General features: G+C 20.1%; 3 protein-coding genes across 5 annotated transcripts; all 3 read right to left on the reverse strand.

Annotated features, from left to right (window-relative positions):
* Positions 1–296: 296 nt before the first annotated feature.
* Positions 297–10940, reverse strand: LOC105365772 (Extracellularly regulated kinase 7). Of its 3 annotated transcripts, none has more exons than XM_011504011.1 (11): positions 10220–10940; positions 8722–8941; positions 8185–8315; positions 7665–7840; positions 6448–6587; positions 3595–3787; positions 3065–3205; positions 2784–2944; positions 1848–1940; positions 1153–1349; positions 297–590 (listed from the first exon to the last, which is right to left on the reverse strand). In XM_011504011.1, the coding sequence occupies exons 1-11, from the start codon at positions 10307–10309 to the stop codon at positions 507–509; spliced, it is 1626 nt and encodes a 541-aa protein (XP_011502313.1). In that variant the 5' UTR covers positions 10310–10940; the 3' UTR covers positions 297–506. The 3 variants fall into 3 exon arrangements, with proteins under 3 accessions (XP_011502313.1, XP_011502311.1, XP_011502314.1); XM_011504009.1 differs by having other exon boundaries at positions 2784–2959; XM_011504012.1 differs by lacking the exon at positions 1848–1940 and having other exon boundaries at positions 2784–2959.
* A 2397-nt stretch (positions 10941–13337) lies between these two features.
* Positions 13338–13992, reverse strand: LOC105365773 (uncharacterized). The gene is made up of 2 exons (XM_011504013.1): positions 13874–13992; positions 13338–13559 (listed from the first exon to the last, which is right to left on the reverse strand). The coding sequence occupies exons 1-2, from the start codon at positions 13957–13959 to the stop codon at positions 13400–13402; spliced, it is 246 nt and encodes an 81-aa protein (XP_011502315.1). The 5' UTR covers positions 13960–13992; the 3' UTR covers positions 13338–13399.
* Positions 13993–15774: 1782 nt separating this feature from the next.
* Positions 15775–17686, reverse strand: Prosbeta5 (Proteasome beta5 subunit). The gene is made up of 5 exons (XM_011504083.1): positions 17657–17686; positions 17218–17374; positions 16921–17133; positions 16269–16502; positions 15775–15906 (listed from the first exon to the last, which is right to left on the reverse strand). Exons 1-5 carry the CDS (start codon positions 17684–17686, stop codon positions 15806–15808), a joined length of 735 nt encoding a protein of 244 aa, XP_011502385.1. The 3' UTR covers positions 15775–15805.
* Positions 17687–18701: the final 1015 nt, after the last annotated feature.

The following is an 18701-nucleotide window of genomic DNA, read 5'->3' on the forward strand; positions in this document are numbered from 1 at the left end:
AGTATATTTTATATCAAGTTTCATATAAACAATAATGATTTATGTAAAAAATATAAATAAATAATAAACAAGATTCTTTTAATTTACGTGACATTATTTCTAAATAAGTTTGTTCAAGAAGTTACAAAAAGCTTGAAAAATGCTTCATAATTTGCATGTAAATATGTGTATATAATAAAATTTTAATTAGTACTGTACTGAAACAGAATCAAATATTTAAGGATATTCTAAAATTGATTACATGGGATAAGTTATTTCATACTAAAATTATTTTTGTGAAAAAAGTATAATATTTAATACTAATACCATTCACTGGTGCTTTTTTAAAGATCTCTGTATATTGGTCTAGAGATAATCCCATTGTTTTGATAATAATAATCTAAGCTTTTGGTACTAGGTCTATTTTTTTATTTAATATTATTTTCGCTGTTGTTTGTCTGTTCCCCATTTCTTACCAGGTTAGTATTACCTAATTTGAAGTGACTCTGAAATGAACTATTCAAAAACTATTGTTTCTGTTTTTGTTGATGTTGATGGACGATGTAATTGCATATCATTTGATTTCGTGGCACCATCTGCTTACACACTTCCTAGAGCAATTTGAATTATTTTATCACTTTTTTAAACAATGTGAGAAAAGTTTCTAAATAATTTAAAAACAGAACTATTAGAATATATAATTTATACATATTACCTAACTTATTTTTTTATATGGAAATGCATTCATTTAAACAATTATTTATATAAATAATCAAGATTTCTAAATTAAGAAAATTATTTATAAAATTTTGTACATAATTATTATTAATTATTATTATTATTATACATTATTTTTTAATTTTTTTTTGAAAGACATTTAAAAAATTTGTATATTTTACAAATAGCTATCTGTAATTTCAATCATGAGAAATATATAAATACCTTAAAAAGAAAAATCGGAATCTAAACCTATGTAAAAAATTTTAAATATCGTAAAAGATTATTAGTGAAAGAAAAACAAATATTTACAACTATTTAAAATAATTTTCACTAAAAATCTCGGAATTAAATAAAAATATATTATTTTTTATTCAATATCATATTAAAAAATTTACAAATTATAAATTATGTGAATTGCAAGTAAAGAAAATACGATTAAAAAAATATAGTTACTGGTATTAACAAGTTTGGCTGCATTGAGCTTTGTGACCTCGATATCTGCTGTAGTTGTTGTTGTTTACTTAAATAAAGGCAACTCTTCATTTGACTTGAAGCAAAACGTTGAAAGTTATTATTCCCAAAATCAGGCGTATATTGATTCTCAACATTTTTATATGGTGGTTTTGTTGTTGGGACAGACAAATATTTATCTGAAATAATATGTATATTTAATTTTCATAATTTTATCAATTGTAATAGTTCAATGTTTTAATAGCTTAACTTATATAATTTAAAATAATACAATATTAATTAATTTATGGCAGTCAGTGTTTGAATTTTATCAAACATAGTTTTCAAATTTTTTAAGTCAGCAATATTAAATAGAAGAAAAACAAAAGTTGCTGTGAACATTGTTTCTTTTTGGAATTATTTCAGGAACAGTTTAATTTGAAAAATTATAGAAATTATAACTAGTTTATATTTGTAAATTTTTATAATAATATAAAGTATTTTTAAATAATTAATATATTTTCTATATAAGATCACATTATTATTAAATAAATATTTAGAAATCATATTTTTTTTCCAAAGATTCTTAAATTCAGTTCTTCAATTTTGTAATTTTATAAAAGAAATAAAAAATATATAAAATTATATTTATGTGATTTTTTATAGTATGAAAAAACTATATACAAAAATATGTATACCATTCTGATAGTAGATATGGTCAATCATTCTCATTTTTGTGACTTGAGTTCCTTTATTCACTTTACAATTAAAAATAGCCTGGTGCATTTTTTCTAAAACATAAATTTGAAGTAATACCTTATTACTTAAAAACTATTGAATGCTTTAATCAATTTATCAATTATTTAGAATTTTCAAATAAATATAATTTATATAAATATAAATATAAATTGTGAACATTTAATTTGCATTAAAATACATAATCATGAATCTATTTACAACTATATTATCTATAGAAATGTATTATAAATGAAAATTTAGTTTAAAAAATATTATTTTTATGAATAAAATGATTAAAAATATTAATTGGTTTTCTTTTCAGAAAAATAATTAATTTCTTACGTACTTTATTTGTAATTGCTTATGAGTAATATTGTAAAATAGTTGTCAATTCATAAACAATAAAAAATAATTTTCACTGAGCTTTAGTCTGTACTGCTTAAAATATAATTATTACAATATTATAAATTATAATATATGTAACTATTATAATAAATAATTAAAAATATGATCAATTACATTTTTTTAAATTCAATATTTTTTGTTTTAATAATATTGGAGATTGATTATAAAATCGGAATATTCAGCAATTCATTATAATAATTATTATTCGAATGTTAAATATTTACTTTTAGAATCCATGTAACACAAGCTATTAATTATAAAATATATTCTTTTATTTAAAATAGGTTAAAACAAAAATATATAACGTATAAAAAATAATTATTTAGAATATATATTAATAAAATGATCTATTTAAAAAATAAATGTTTTTTATTATATTTAAAGGTGCAATTATAAATGGCGTGTGTTTTTATTTATTTTTATTTCTTGTTTTTATAATAATTAAACATTGATTTTCGGAAATATACATATAACTGTTATAGATTTTTTACCTTCAAAACACAATGTCTTGTAAGTATCATATTTGTATTCAGTTTTTGGTAAATCACCACACGATAGATGAAAACTTTTTCTTGTAACTGCATTACATTTTCCTATCGGAAACAAATCTTTTCGTATATTTTCCGATAAGCCTCTAATTCTAGATTTGGACCTGAAAAAAGATTTTCTGTTTGCACAAAAAGAATGAAATTTATTTAATAGAAAATATTTTTAAAGTATATTATTAATGAATGAAATAAATTTAAATTTAATTGTAGTTTTTAACGCTCACATATTTTTGTATTTTCGATGTTTTTCATCCATCATGGCGTATAATTTACTACGGTACTCTTCAACCGATAATTGAACATCGTCTCTTAAAAAAGGAATAACGCTTGAACCTCTTTCAGGCTCATTTTCTCTTGTATGGAAACTGAAACGTAATATTATTTATGATACATCTTATGGAATTACACAGGATCTATAATTTAAATGGAACGATATTTTATTTTTAGTATTTTTATATATTTGTATTTTCTTATACTTTCAATAATGAAAAATGATTTATTTATTAATTTAATTAAAAATCTATCTACAATTATTTTATTGCAATTATTAATTAAATTCCCTATTTTTAAAATACAAATTTATTAATACCTTATAATAAATGCATAAAATACTTTTAACATATTAAAAAAGTTTTTACAAAATATTTAAATTTTAACAATTTCAGTTAAAAAAACATAATTAATGTTCAAGTACAGATATTTCAATAAGAAACAAAAATAATTTTTTTGACTATATATAACATTTATACATTACCATGCTATATATGGATGTTCTAATGCGTTAGTGGCAGTTAAACGACGATTTGGATTAAAAACAATTAAATTATTAATAAGATCCAAAGCATCTTTAGATACATAGGGTAAAAGTTCTTCCAATGATTTATGTGGGCTTGTTGGAGATTTTTGTAATAAATTTGAGCCATAACCTGCGCTTATCGAATCTAAGTCTGAAGCAAATCATGATTTTAACTAGTAATTTTTAGTTTTATTAAGATAATTATTAAAATGTAACCACATACAATTATTTAATCTTGATTACACAATACGTATCGAATATAGGTTTAATTAAATTCAATATAATAGTATCTATAACATTTTATAGTTCAGAAATTAAAATAATCTTATTTCGAAATTAAACGAATTTCAATTACTAAAGTCAATTCAAACAAATTTATAAATATTCCAATCAATTATCAAAATCTTAAATTATATCAGATCAACTCAAGTTATATAAACTTATATAAATACGTATATTAATAAAATAAAACAAATAAATTATAACGTCTTTGGTACACATAATAAGACTTCAATTCTATATTTTTTAATTATTGTTTTAATTTTGATGATTTGTTTATAGTAAGAAAATAAGAAAATATTGTTTTTGTATTACATCTAGAAGTACTACTAAGTAAGTTAAAGTTTTTTTATAAGTTTATAAAAGTTGAAATTAGTTTAATTTATTTTTGATTATTTGATTAAAAATTATATGACTATCAAATTCAGAAATACTTAGAAGTTATAATATATTTGTTTTATTTTATTAATATACGTATTTATATAAGTTTATATAACTTGAGTTGATCTGATATAATTTAAGATTTTGATAATTGATTGGAATATTTATAAATTTGTTTGAATTGACTTTAGTAATTGAAATTCGTTTAATTTCGAAATAAGATTATTTTAATTTCTGAACTATAAAATGTTGTAGATGCTATTATATTGAATTTAATTAAACCTATATTCGATACGTTCAAGGTACAAATTCAAATAAAATATTTTTCCCCCTTCTGTTATACTTCTCTTCATGCATTTGCATTGTTTCCTACTCTTAATCCAGGGTGATTCTCTAAAACGTTTCGCAGCGATACTATAGTATAAATAGTTAACCATACATCACTGTTATACGTATGAAGTATTATATATGTGCCAAAAAAATATTGGCAAATTGGAACGAAGTTTTTATAACAATTAATGGTTACCGGAGTTCAAACAACATTTAAGTCATAACAAATTAATGCTATCACGAATACGCTATATGTAGGTTAAATTAATAGACTTTTAAATTATAGATAAAACTGTATATAAGTAATTATTTAATCATAATTGAACTTAATATAAATAATTATTTCATAATAATAATAAAAAATACTCTACAAATTCCAAAGATATAAATTAGTCATACAGATAATAAAAATTACTCTATCATAATAAAAAATATTTTTCCGTCACAAAAATGTAGGTCCTATAACGTATATATAACAAAATTATTAACGATTTTAACATTTAATCCATATATATATATATATATATATATATACATATATATATATATATATATAATTTTCAGTTCACTATTCTAATTCTATTTAAAATACAAAAATTTTAATATTTCAATACATTTATTCTAGGTTTAACAACACAAACAATTTATATTTGTAATTTCACTACAAAATAAAAAAAAATGAATAAATTGCATATTCGCTATTAATAATTTATTTCTTCTTGAATAACAATATTAAATAACTTAGTGCGATTGATTAGTTAATTGTTTATAATTTTCTATTGATTTTTGGGATAAATAATTAAGTATTAAAACAATGAAGATTAGCGATTTCATAATGACTTTATCTTTTTTTAATATGCTCCTGAAAATGTATTTTATCTATATATTTATCTATATTTTATCTAATTATATTATAAATTATAATTTATAATTATATTTTCTAATTATATTTTATAAATTTAATCTGTTTTCTCTTCTCGAATATTTATAAATGATATATCTAAATATATAACCCTTAGATTTTACCTTTATTCATAAATCTGGAACTATGCCTTGGCTTATTTATTTTTTTCTAATATCTTAATAGATTTAATTCCTACCCTTGCAATCAAGAAAATATTATTTCATTATATAATGTATTTATTTACAATAATTTATTGCAATTCATTTTAAAAATAATTAATTATCAAGGTCCAGTGTAAAAAATAAAAAAATGTTTAATAATTATATTAAGTATAAAATAACTTGTCCAAAAAATAATAAATCAATCAAATGATTTATTAAAATTATTAAATTTATTGTTAAATAAATATAATAAAATAAAAAATTAAATAAAAAACTAAATAAAACAATAAATTATATTACTTATTTCACTATAAATTTAATAATTAGAAATAAAAAAAAAATCATATATAAAATAGCGATACCATCCGTTTGTTCGTTGATTGTTAAAATAAATTCTTCTTATACTGTTTATTATTTATTATTATACTCATTACTATTGTAGCAGTTCACTCAATCAAATTTTACTAAACCGAATTGTATTAATTTATATTGTCAAAATCTTTATAAACCAATCTGGAACTAATGTCAGTTTTCAAATTATCGATCTAATATTATTAATAATTCTCATTACAACAATGGTGTACTATTTTTGAACATTTTAAATAATAAGTTCCGTTTTTGATTAAAATCCTGCGATAAAATTTAAGGCATTTATCTTTAATTACGGTCAGCTTACATACATATTTAAGTATCTATTTATCTTAATACATAATTGTGAAAATTGTTCATATATGTAAAAAGGTGAGAAAAACTTACCATCTACTGTGGGTGGTGGTAATGTTACCATAATTTTTTCTACCTGATTGATCGTTGAAGAACCAGGAAAAAGAGGTTTTCCAAGTAACATTTCACCGAAGATGCAACCAAGTGACCACATGTCAATTCCTTTCGTGTAACTAAATGAAATTAATTTAACTTTTAAAATAATTATATAATAAATTTTATATGAAATTGTAGTTCACGGAAATGTTCTAAACTTCTAAATAAGAAAAGTCTAAATATTCTAATAATATAAAAAAGCAATAAATAGTTACTATATAAATTTTCAAAGTCAGAATTATATATATTTGAAGCTACAACTAAAATAAGAAAAAATTCATTCATTAACATTACATAAATAATTTATTGTTTAGCAATGCTACTATACCTAAATAAGTCATAACTATATATTTTTAATTGAAAATTAAAAACCATTGATATCAAGTAAAAATGTAAACGATCTAACTTTTTACACCTAATTAAAAATGTCTTTAAAAGAAAATAATTAAAAATAATTATTAATTTAAAACAGTTTATAATTTGATTATAATTTGTAAATGAAACACTATGTTTGGAAAATTTAATAGTAATTTTTTAATTTATTTATTTTTATGTTATCATTATAAACATCAGAGGTGGGCATACAAAAACTAAAACTATAATAATTGTTATAATAAAAGCATTTAATGTCTTATTTTTGGATAGAAACTTTTCAAAAAAATTATTAACTGTAAAGTATAAAATGTTTAAGGAAAAACGTATATATAAAATATTTAACGTATGTCTAAATATTAAACTCTGATATAGGATATTGAAAAATTACTATGGAAAGCTACAGATATAAGAATATTAATAAAAAAAACTAAAAATAAAAAAGATTTAAATTATTTAACGGATTTATTTTTATTTATTCGAACTATATATTTTTTATTATAATATAAAAATTCCAAAATGATAAGATATAAAAGTTGAAAAATATCTTCTAAATTTAATACCCCACTATATTTTGTCTTAATAAAAATACATAACAATAAATAGTATACTAGAAAATGAAAGAATATTAAAATTCATAAATATTTTTAATTTGGAGCTACTTTCCAGAAAATTTTAAAAGCTATAAAGCTATTTTAAAAAATATAAAATTAGCACGTACTTTCTTTATTCAGTATAAACATATTTTCCTACTTTACTAAGTTTTTACTATTATATATAACCTTTTTGACGCCATAAGTATTTCTGGTGCCCTATACCATCTAGTAGCGACATAATCAGTTAATATGGGATCACTTCCAGCCTCGCCATCTCCTTCCCCCAGGTGATTTATTGAACGAGCCAAGCCGAAATCTGCTATTTTACAGTGACACTGTACGTTTAACAGGATATTTGAAGGCTGTTCATATAAGATTAATATATTTACATAGATTAGTATTCGTTATGTTATTCTTTTTCTTGAATCATAATTTCGTTAGATTTTATAGTAATTTTTAAATCATTTTCATTATTATTACCAATTATTTATTTTATTTCAATATTGCTTAATATTTATATAAGTGGTAATAATAAATAAAATAATAAATAGATTTTAAAGAGAACATCGTGTTTATTTTTTAGTCTTAAATCATTATTAGAAAATATAACATTTTAAACAAATAAATAAAATTTATATTAAAGAAACCTTAACAAAAATGATTTTTATTAATTATATTAATATATATATTCAGTAATAAAGTTCACCTTTAAATCTCTATGTATGACATTACCAGAATGAATATACTTGATAGCTTTAAGTAATTGGTACATAATGTAAACTTTATGAATATCTTTTAAAATGGAACCTCGTTTTATCACATTATGAAGATCTGTTTCTGTAAAACCATAAACCATATTAATTGTATTATTAATATACAAATAGCTATAATTACATATATAGCTTTTATATTTTTTTTTACAAAGTAATTATTTTATCTGTGCATTTTGTTATTAAAACAAATATCTTATTAAATATATAATTAAAAAGGAAAATTCTATTTACAATATTATTTAACAAAATTTAAATTAATACCATAAATATAGTATTTCTAGTATTATTCAATTTGTGACATACATGCTCATAGTTATTTTATTTTGTTATATAGTATTTACATGCATTATATTAGTCTACAAATGTAGACTTTCTACAAAATTAATCTTTTTATAAAGAAATATACTTTTATATTCATAATTAAATCTCGATTTTGGAAACATTTTTCACTTTATTTCATTCTTACTCACCCATATATTCAAAAATAAGATAAATATCACGATCATTATTTGCCTTATGCAAACCAATTAGTTGAATAATATTTTCATGATTAGAAAACGATAGTAGAAAGACAATTTCTCGAAATGTACGCTGAGCATCGGTTTGATTTCTAAAAGCATCAAAAATTTTTTTAACAGCCACTATTTCTTTTCTTCTTTTATCAATTGCTTTCCATACGATACCATATGCCTAAAAAATAATAATGAATATATTACAATTATATATTTATTTATTATATTTATTATTAATATATTACAACGATATATTTACATACAATTCTTTTATAATAAGCAATCGTTTAAATTTAAATTTAAAAAATAAAAATATTGAAATTTAGTGACTAGTGCAAATTCAATATATAATATATGAATGCTGAGACTTATCAACCAGTCTTTTACAAACAATGCAGTTATATGATAATTTATAATGCAGTTAAAATATCTTGGTTAAATTACAATAAAAAAAGGTTTTTGCTGACGATTTCTGATATACATTAAGGTATAAATTCATAAAATGATGTATTAATTATAAAAAATTAAATATAAGTCCTATTATTTTACAAGATATATATGTAATATGAATATTAATTTTTAAACATATATTTGATTAATTCAATGAATTTTTAATTTAGATTTCAAGAATTGAAAATATTGCTTATATTTTTTATTAGAATTATTATTATACTTATTATTTATTGATATAATACATCAGAATTATTATTATACAAAATAATAATGTATTTTTATTTTTGATTTTAATAAACATTTCATGTTCATGTTCTGTTTATTTTCAATAAAGTTTATTGTTTGACTTTAAAAGTTTTATTAATACGGTAATATAAAGATCGTAATAGAAAAAAAGTAAAAAATCAAATTAAAAAAAAACACCTCACATGTACAATTATAATATTATATTTTCGTTTGATAATAATTATTTTTATATTTCGTTAATTATAATTTACAATAGGCCAGCCATTTTTTAAATATTTTTACAGATACAGCGATTTTTTATTATTATTTGTTCAAATATTTATTTTCCCCAACGTTTAACTATTTAACTATTTACATAAAATTAATCATATGAAAAATTATTGCTACACAATTAAAAGTACTATAAATTTTAGATTAAAGTGTCAGTATAAATACGTAAGCATAATAAATATTTGTGAAAATATTGTTTGAAATGATATAAAAATAATTTAAAATTTTATTTTTAATGTACATTAAATTTTACATTTTAAAAAATTTCCATAGAATTTATAATTTTTTTTTTCATGATTTAATATGTTAATATTTTTGTTGATAGTAAACAAATTGATTTCGAACTGGTAATAATATTTTTGTTTTTGAATATTAATATAGTTAAGTAATAGCGAACTAATGAATCTAAAATATTGTTTTTCTTAAAGTAAGTATATAAAGCCCAGATCAATAATTATTTTCAATTATTATAAATTATAAAACTTACCCCTTTACCGAGACGATGAACAATGTCATAATGTTTCGTAATGTGCGTGTCAATTTCTGAGAGCTTTTTGGCCATTCTTTTTCCTGACATGATTCTATTCGGTTTTTTTCTTTTTATCCGCTCTTCTTCATACACACATTACCTACCCGCACTTTACACAAAAATTTTGCTCTTCACGTTGACAAACAGTTTAGAAGATAAAATCTTCGTAGAAAGGAAGTTGCACGCTGAAAAAATATTTTATTTTGATAAATACTAAATAATTTGTCGTAGCAACCGGAAAAATAACACCAACGGTTGTAACTATTCGATGATAGTGATTGCAATGTTCAACTGTAATGGTACCATTTATATTCTTTTAGTCGTATTCTCGATCATAGAAATAGAAATTGTTTCATATAGTTGCTTTCATTACAGAGAAAGAAAAAAAAGTAGCAAAGGACTTTTCTTATATTCAAGTAACTTTTAGGACAACAATTCAAATATTTTATATTTATTGATAAATCGGCCGTGAATGAGGAACGCGTTGGATTTACTTACAATGTGAATGAGAGCTTTGTTACCACGGCGACAGATTACATTATGCAGTCAATAGGTGCGATCTATTAGCTCTGAATTTGTAGCTCACAGAATCATTGCAGTTCAATAATTCGTTTACCTTTTTACTTTCCGAATTTTTAATATCTTATTTTTAAAAATTAATTTACCGGTTATTAGCTAAGAAATTCTATATTAAATTTTGAAAATTCAATTCATTATGAACATTATAAAATATTTAATAATAATTTATTTCAGACAATCTTCTAATATAAAAGTAATATGGATTATATTAGATGGTTTTTAATTATTTTACTTAATTATTATCTTTGTTTTTATTGCTATATCTTTTATATTCTCTTAAATATTTTTTAATAATTGCTAAATTTACAATACGAAACATCTTATTATAAATGTTAAAGGTTGGATTTTGTTACTTTCATCAATGTATAAAATATTTAAAAATATAATCTAACAGTTGCCAAGTCAAATTTAAAATTTTTGAAGATATGGAGAATTTTTGTTTTGTTTGAAAATTAAAGTATACTTAAAGTACTATTTTCTCTTTATTATAGAATCTAAAAATATGTTTAAAAAGTAAAAATTAAAGTTTATTATTATTAGATAAACTATAAATATTTTATGAACATGATATATTACTTTATTTATGTAGAAATATGATTAAACAACAATTTATTAATAATTTTTACAATTCGCTTAAAATATAAATTAAATATAAAATAGAATATATATTAGTGCAATAGAAGAATTAATTTTTTATTATACTGCTAGTTTTAAAAAGTTATTTAATATAATTACAAAATAAGATTTAAAATTCTCAATTATTGCAATATTATTATAATTTTTACCAAATGTGAATTTTAACAAATTTATTGTATATTTTGAAACTTGAGAAACATGTTTTAATATTTCTAAATCGAAGAAAAAATTAATATTTTTTTCTTCAAAAGTTCTTTATTTTTATTTCTGTTATTTTCAAATACAATTATCTTATACTCCGTCGTATATAAGATCAACTTAAATTAATAATTATTAATAAACAATATTAAAAAAAATAAGAAAATATAAAATTTTTGTTGTTGAAATTCATTTAAAAACAAATCAAATTTTAAAACATAAACATAAATTCAATTATTAAAATATAAGTAGAAACATAGAAATATTTTTAAATGTGTATAATTTTTTATATATGAATAATTTATGTATTTTTATTTTAAAATTATTTTTACAATAAAATCTTTAAAATAATATAATAATATAATAATATAATATAATATATACCAGATATATGCAATTAAAGGTTTTTTTTACAATTTATACATGTAATTTAGGATAATACAATATTGTTTTAATTAATAGACAATATAATTTATTTCCTAAAACACTGTAAATAAGTAATTATAATTCTTTTAAGTTTATTCTTTTCTTATTATATACATAGCAAAATCGATTTAGGAATATTAACTTGCTTACTTGTAATTACATTTTACAAATAATTATTAAAAGAATAGAATGTATGTTTCTATAGAGGAGATGTACAGAGTGTAGAGATATTTTTATATCGAACTTCACTCACTAATTGAAAGTGTTAATATGCATAAATAAAATTCAAATTATTAGTTCTAACCCTTCTAAAAGTTATACTTTAAACATTAAATTTGAAATATTATTAGTATTAAATTAATATTATTAGTAAAAATTAATATTATTATTAGTTATTAATTTATATTATTTAATTTAATTTAATTAATATTATTATTAGTTATTAATTATTAGTAAAAATTAATATTATTAGTATTAAAATAAAAATAGGGATATATTTACTGTGATTACCTAACAAAAACTTCAGAATTTTAATCTTATTAAAATGAATTATTTAATTATTTGTAAGTTACATTCTGTAATAGTTAATTGTTTCAATAAATATTTTTTATAAGACGTTACTACATATAAGTAATCCTTTAAATTACTCTTCTTATAACGTCCGGACAATGAAAAACTAAATCAGAAAAACAATTAAAATATTAATAATTTTATGATACTAATTTAAATATAAATTTACTAACAAAATAGAAAAAAAGAAGACATTGCATAATAACAAATATTCTTAAGATATTATAAAATTTTAATTAATAATTTAAATAAGTAATGTATTTAATTCAAATGATTAGTGTAACGATTGATTTTGTCGATTTTATGATTTTTCTATTTGTTACATTTACATTATTGCTTTACAAATTTTAAATTATTGGTGCAGTAAGTTTTAAATAATAAATTTTGCTAATATAATAATTAATAGATAATATATATTCATAATTATGTGCATATTTTTGTTTATTCAAATGCAAATATCAAAATATAATACATTTTTTATATGTCTTACAAATTTTAGAAATTTTTTAATAAATTTATTTATGTATAGTATTCTTTGAAAAATAAGATAAAATATAAAAACAAACAAAATTATTTTATATACATCTTATAATAGGTTTTTAATCTATTTGAAGTTAATATAAATGCAAATATTTTTTTATCTTGAAAATTTCTTCATAAATATTTTTATAATTACTAAATTAAAAATATTTAAATTGATAAGGTTTTGATCAACAAAAAGTGTGCAAACTACTTTCTAGGCTGTTGAATTATAAGTGAGCGGGAATGATAAATTGAACGAGTATCATGAGTTGGAATTGGTTTATCATGATAATGTTGTATAGCCTCTTGAGGAAAATCAGCATGACCTTTTGTTTGAGCACCACTAATAATCATAGCTTTTGGAGGACTAAAATTAAATAAATAAAAATATTAATAATATAAAATATTTTAAATAATAATTACTAATTTTCAAATAAATGTTAATAAACTAAAAATAAATAATGAAATTAATATTTTAATAATTTGTTACAATACATTTCAAATTGGATGAATTAACTATAAATATAATTAAAAAAATTATTTTTAATAAAAATTATATCATTTATATTATAGTATATATATTATATTATATATATATATATATATATATATATATATATATATATATGTTCAAATTAAAATTAATTTACACAAAAACAAAACGAAAAAATGTGTATACACCTAGTTGAAAGTTTGACATCATCAGAATCCTTTGGAGACTTAATTTCACGTTCTTTATCAGGATTCTTATGCTGAGTTATTCTCATACCACCAGCTTTCACTACATTCAAACAAGTTCAATATTTTAAATTATTTTTTTATTAATTACTATTAATCTTATCTCATTTCTCAATGTCCGATTGTTGTTTTATTGAGATAAATCAACATGAAAATTAAAGTCTCACCTGCAGGAGGATGCCCGCCCTTAAGTATTGCGTCTTCTACAGTCGACATTTTCTTTTTAATTTAAAAAAACCACTCAAAGAGGAGAGATAATTTAAATTCAAGATATTTAATCATAAAATATATATACTAATATACACACACTAGAAATTCAATGAAAAATGTTAACTTTGTATTTGCAATAACACAAATAACGAATTTCACTCAAATTATCACATCTAATTTATTTCCACTTATCTAGCTCCTTGATTTATCTCTAGAAACAGACATTATTTTGTACATGCGCAATGGGGCATATTGCGTATTGGCTCGTTTTAATATAACTTGCGCATGTTTACATAATCGGGGTTAAGTCCTACAAAGTTTTCAAATAAGTACCAATAATAAAGCGATATATTACCTTAATTGAATCAAAATTCAAACAAATTTTTTTCAAAAAATATTATTTGTTGCGCATATTTCTTCAAACATATATAATCAGTGTGTTCTTGGCATACAAAATATACATATCTATGCATACACACACAATACATTGACTTTATTGCAAACATTAAACCAAAAAGTTTATATTCTAAGTGTGTATAATTCAAAAAGGGTCCCTATTTATATTCACCAAGTTAAATTTCGTAAGTCTATTTAATAATAATTAATAGAAAAGAATATTACTTTTTTTACATTATTAATTCAACAAATTTATATGTAAAATAATTTTGTTTAATACATTTCTTAAATAAATATTTAAACGTAATTTTATATAATTTGCTTTAGAGTGATTTATGTTGATACAATAATATCTTTCACAATATAAAATCAAATTTAATTAACTGAATCCAGTTACGAGCAATTTATACACATTTTTTATTACATTGTTACACTTAAAATTAAATTTCACCAATACTCATGGTTAAATAATATATAATAATGTAAAGTGCAAAAATATTCAGTTATAACAAAATTGTTTATTATTATTTATTAAAATACAAAATTCTTTTTATTTATTTTCATGGAATATTATTTTAAATATTTTAAAAGGATTTTTATTAATTTTCCTTCAATATTATAAATCAGAATAGCCACATTAATTAATTTCGTTTATTTTATTTTGTAAATAATAATTTATAGATAATATTGATTTAATGGCCTATTAAATAAATATCTATTATTTGTCATCTAAATACCTATTAGTTAATAATTTATTTGGAAAAATAATTTAATATTGAATTCTATATATTAAATGAATTATATTAAAAGCATTATAAGAGTTACAAATGATTGACCTTTTATTCAAGAAATTAAAATTAATAATAAGATAAATTAATTTATAAAATTTAATTCCTTATATTTACAAATTCTTACTTATTCTTATATATCGTGCTATCATTAGATCTGTATTTCTGAAATATTAAAATTATTATTAAAAGTTACTATTAAAATAATATTCAATTAATTTTAGAATAAATATTTGTATTCTTTACATATTTAAATAACGTCAAAAATCATATTTTCTCTAAAATACAATAATAAAAAATAATTTTCCAATATATTAAAGCTTTAAATTTGAAACTCTGTCCATAAAAATTATTTTTATACTTTGAAATAAGAATTAAGATTTCTATTTAAAACTTCAATATACTATGAAATTTAACACTTAAAAAAATCATTTTTATTAAAAAAAAAGTTTATAATCGCTTTATAAATAATAGGATTTAATTAGTTTTCAACAGCTACTTTTTCTTTTGTATACGTATAATGTAAATCTTTGCAATCTTGATCACTAATATGTATCCAACCAGTTGATTTCATGTGATAAACTGTAAATTACATTAATATATAAAGTATATTTATATAAATATAACTGTAACTAAATATAGATTACAAAGTATAAACAATGTATATACAAAAAATATTTGATTTATTAAAAGAATGATTAATAATAGATTAAATTTGTATTTTTTTTGTGCTTATCTTTGCTAATGTTAATACAGTAAATAAAACACAAAGTCAATTCAATTAAAATATAAATTTTTTACAAGTATCTGTTACAATAAAAAATCTGTAATAGACTATTATATATATATATATATATATATATATATATAATAGACTATATAATATTATGATATTTAATGTATATGGTTATGAATTTATAAGTTAATAATTTTTTAGAGCTTACCTCTCACAATTCCACCAGAATAAGCATCTCTATGCGTAGCATGATAAATAGCTCTTCTACCTAGCTCATAAGCTTCTTGATCTGTTAGTTCCCAATGATATCCAGAATCTAATACACCATAAGCAAATACTGAGCCAGATCCAACACTGAAAACTGTTCCAGGTGTACGTGTACCTTCTGAATCAACGTAATATAATCCTGGCCCTCTTTTATCCCAACCGGCAAGCATCATACCTATATAAAAACGAAGTTATAAAGTAAAAAATTTGTTGTGAATGAAAGTTTGGTTATACAATATAATATTCTTTAAATATATATATATATATTTCATTGTATTTAAAATAGAATTTTCAATAATTCAATAATAAAGAAATTCTTACATTGATATAAAAATATAAAATTTATATATAATTATAAAATATTGTTTGCCTTTCTAAAAATCATGTTTACTATTCTTATCAAAATATTTAATAATTTTAACAAACGTTTAATTTACAGTTTAATACCATATTTAAATTTAACTTTAATTTTAAAAATGTTTTTGATTAAATTTAATGTTTCTTGGTGTGCATTGTAAATTAATAAAATCATTTATATTTATTGAAAATTAAATATAAATACATGATATAAAAATACTTTACTATTGGCTTACCAATGCTAAGACCCATTCCTTTATAATTATAAACCATATTAGACATTAATTTACTAGCTGCAGCCACAGATATACGAGATCTATTACGTAATTCATACATCCGGCACTGTTTTGCTAAAACACGGTCCCAATATACACAATCTGCTGCTCCACCAGCCAAAGTGCCTAACAAATAATCGTTAATTTCAACTATTTTTTTCATTACTTGAGAACCTAAAATTTTTAATTATAAAACAAAATAAGAATATTCGAAGGATTAACATTATTTATATATTTTTATGCAAAATTCTAACACACCAATAAACTGGCCACCTGTAGCTCTAGAATCAACTGAAAGTACAATTCCACCTTGATACATAAATCCTAACGTTGTAGTTCCATGATCAAATTGGATTTTTAAGTATTTATCGGATTCATTTGTTTTTCTAACAAGTTGACCAAGGAAATTAGCTGACTACATATATAAAATTAGTTATATTAAGAAATTATTTTTTTTAATATCAAATAATATTAAACGTGTACAAACATAAAATACATTAGTCATTGAAAACAACATAACCTCAAAATTATGAATTTATTCAAACATTTTCAAATTTTCTCATAAAACTTACAATTAAAAAAAAAATCAATAATTTATGGTATAAATAAAGTACTTAATAGTATATTTGATAAATAAAGTAAAAGAAATTGTATTAAATTTCACTGTAGATAACAGTAAAATTATATAAAAACTCACATTGTTAGATGGTGGTAACGATAAAACCATATTATTTGTTAAATTCTGATATCCAATTTTTTCAAGAAAATCATCATCTTCTCCAGAATTATTTAAATTTATATATGATTTTATATTGCAAATTTCTTTAAGGGCCATGTTAATAATTTAATATTTCTCAGATTCCCATCAATCTATACTTCATAAAATATAGACTTTGAAACTAAAAGAGGAAACAAATTACGTCAAAGAAGATAATCGAAAATTTAAAGCATGCGCAGTAGAAGTAGTAAAAGAAGTAGTTTATTGGCTTGTTCAATATTTTCTAATTTATTTAATTAATATTCGATAAATAATTCTAATTCTATTTTTCTTGTATGCATTTGTATATATTTTTAATTTGTATCTTTATTATATTTATTACAAAATAAACACAATCATCACAATGCATTCAATCACATTCATTCAAAAATAAACTTGAATATTTCAACACAAAGTAAAATAAATACATAAATATATTTTTACAACATTATAATAACAATAAATATTAAAAATATATTTTTTAACATCTTGTAAAATAAAACGTTAATACTGGATGTTTTTAAAAAATATAATAAGCTTACAGATTAGTTGCACATACGGTAAGAAATCGTATAACATATTTCCCCTGATTAACTCCACACTAGAGCTAAGCGCTTAGCGACACGAACAGATTTGAACATAAATAACAAAGATTTCAATACGGGATATTTTGAGTATCTGATTATACACATTCTGGGTTTAATATTTTGTCAAAGAAGGAAAAATAATCTTATTGTAAACATAATTTGAATGATTTAATATAAATTAGTAAAAATTTAGAATTATTAAAATGATAAAATTATATTAATAGAATAAAAAATTTTTGCAAATAGAACGATACCTAAAGATCTATGCATTATGTTTGCATATAATTTAACTTACCAAAAGCCATTATTAAATATGATAACAAATTATAATAACTTATACTGTAGTTACTGATTAAGATATTACATTAATTTTCTTTTAAATACTATTTTAAACATTT

Source organism: Ceratosolen solmsi, unplaced genomic scaffold, assembly GCF_000503995.2.
Source record: "Ceratosolen solmsi marchali unplaced genomic scaffold, CerSol_1.0 scaffold26, whole genome shotgun sequence".
In the NCBI taxonomy this organism is placed as follows: Eukaryota; Metazoa; Arthropoda; class Insecta; order Hymenoptera; family Agaonidae; genus Ceratosolen; species Ceratosolen solmsi.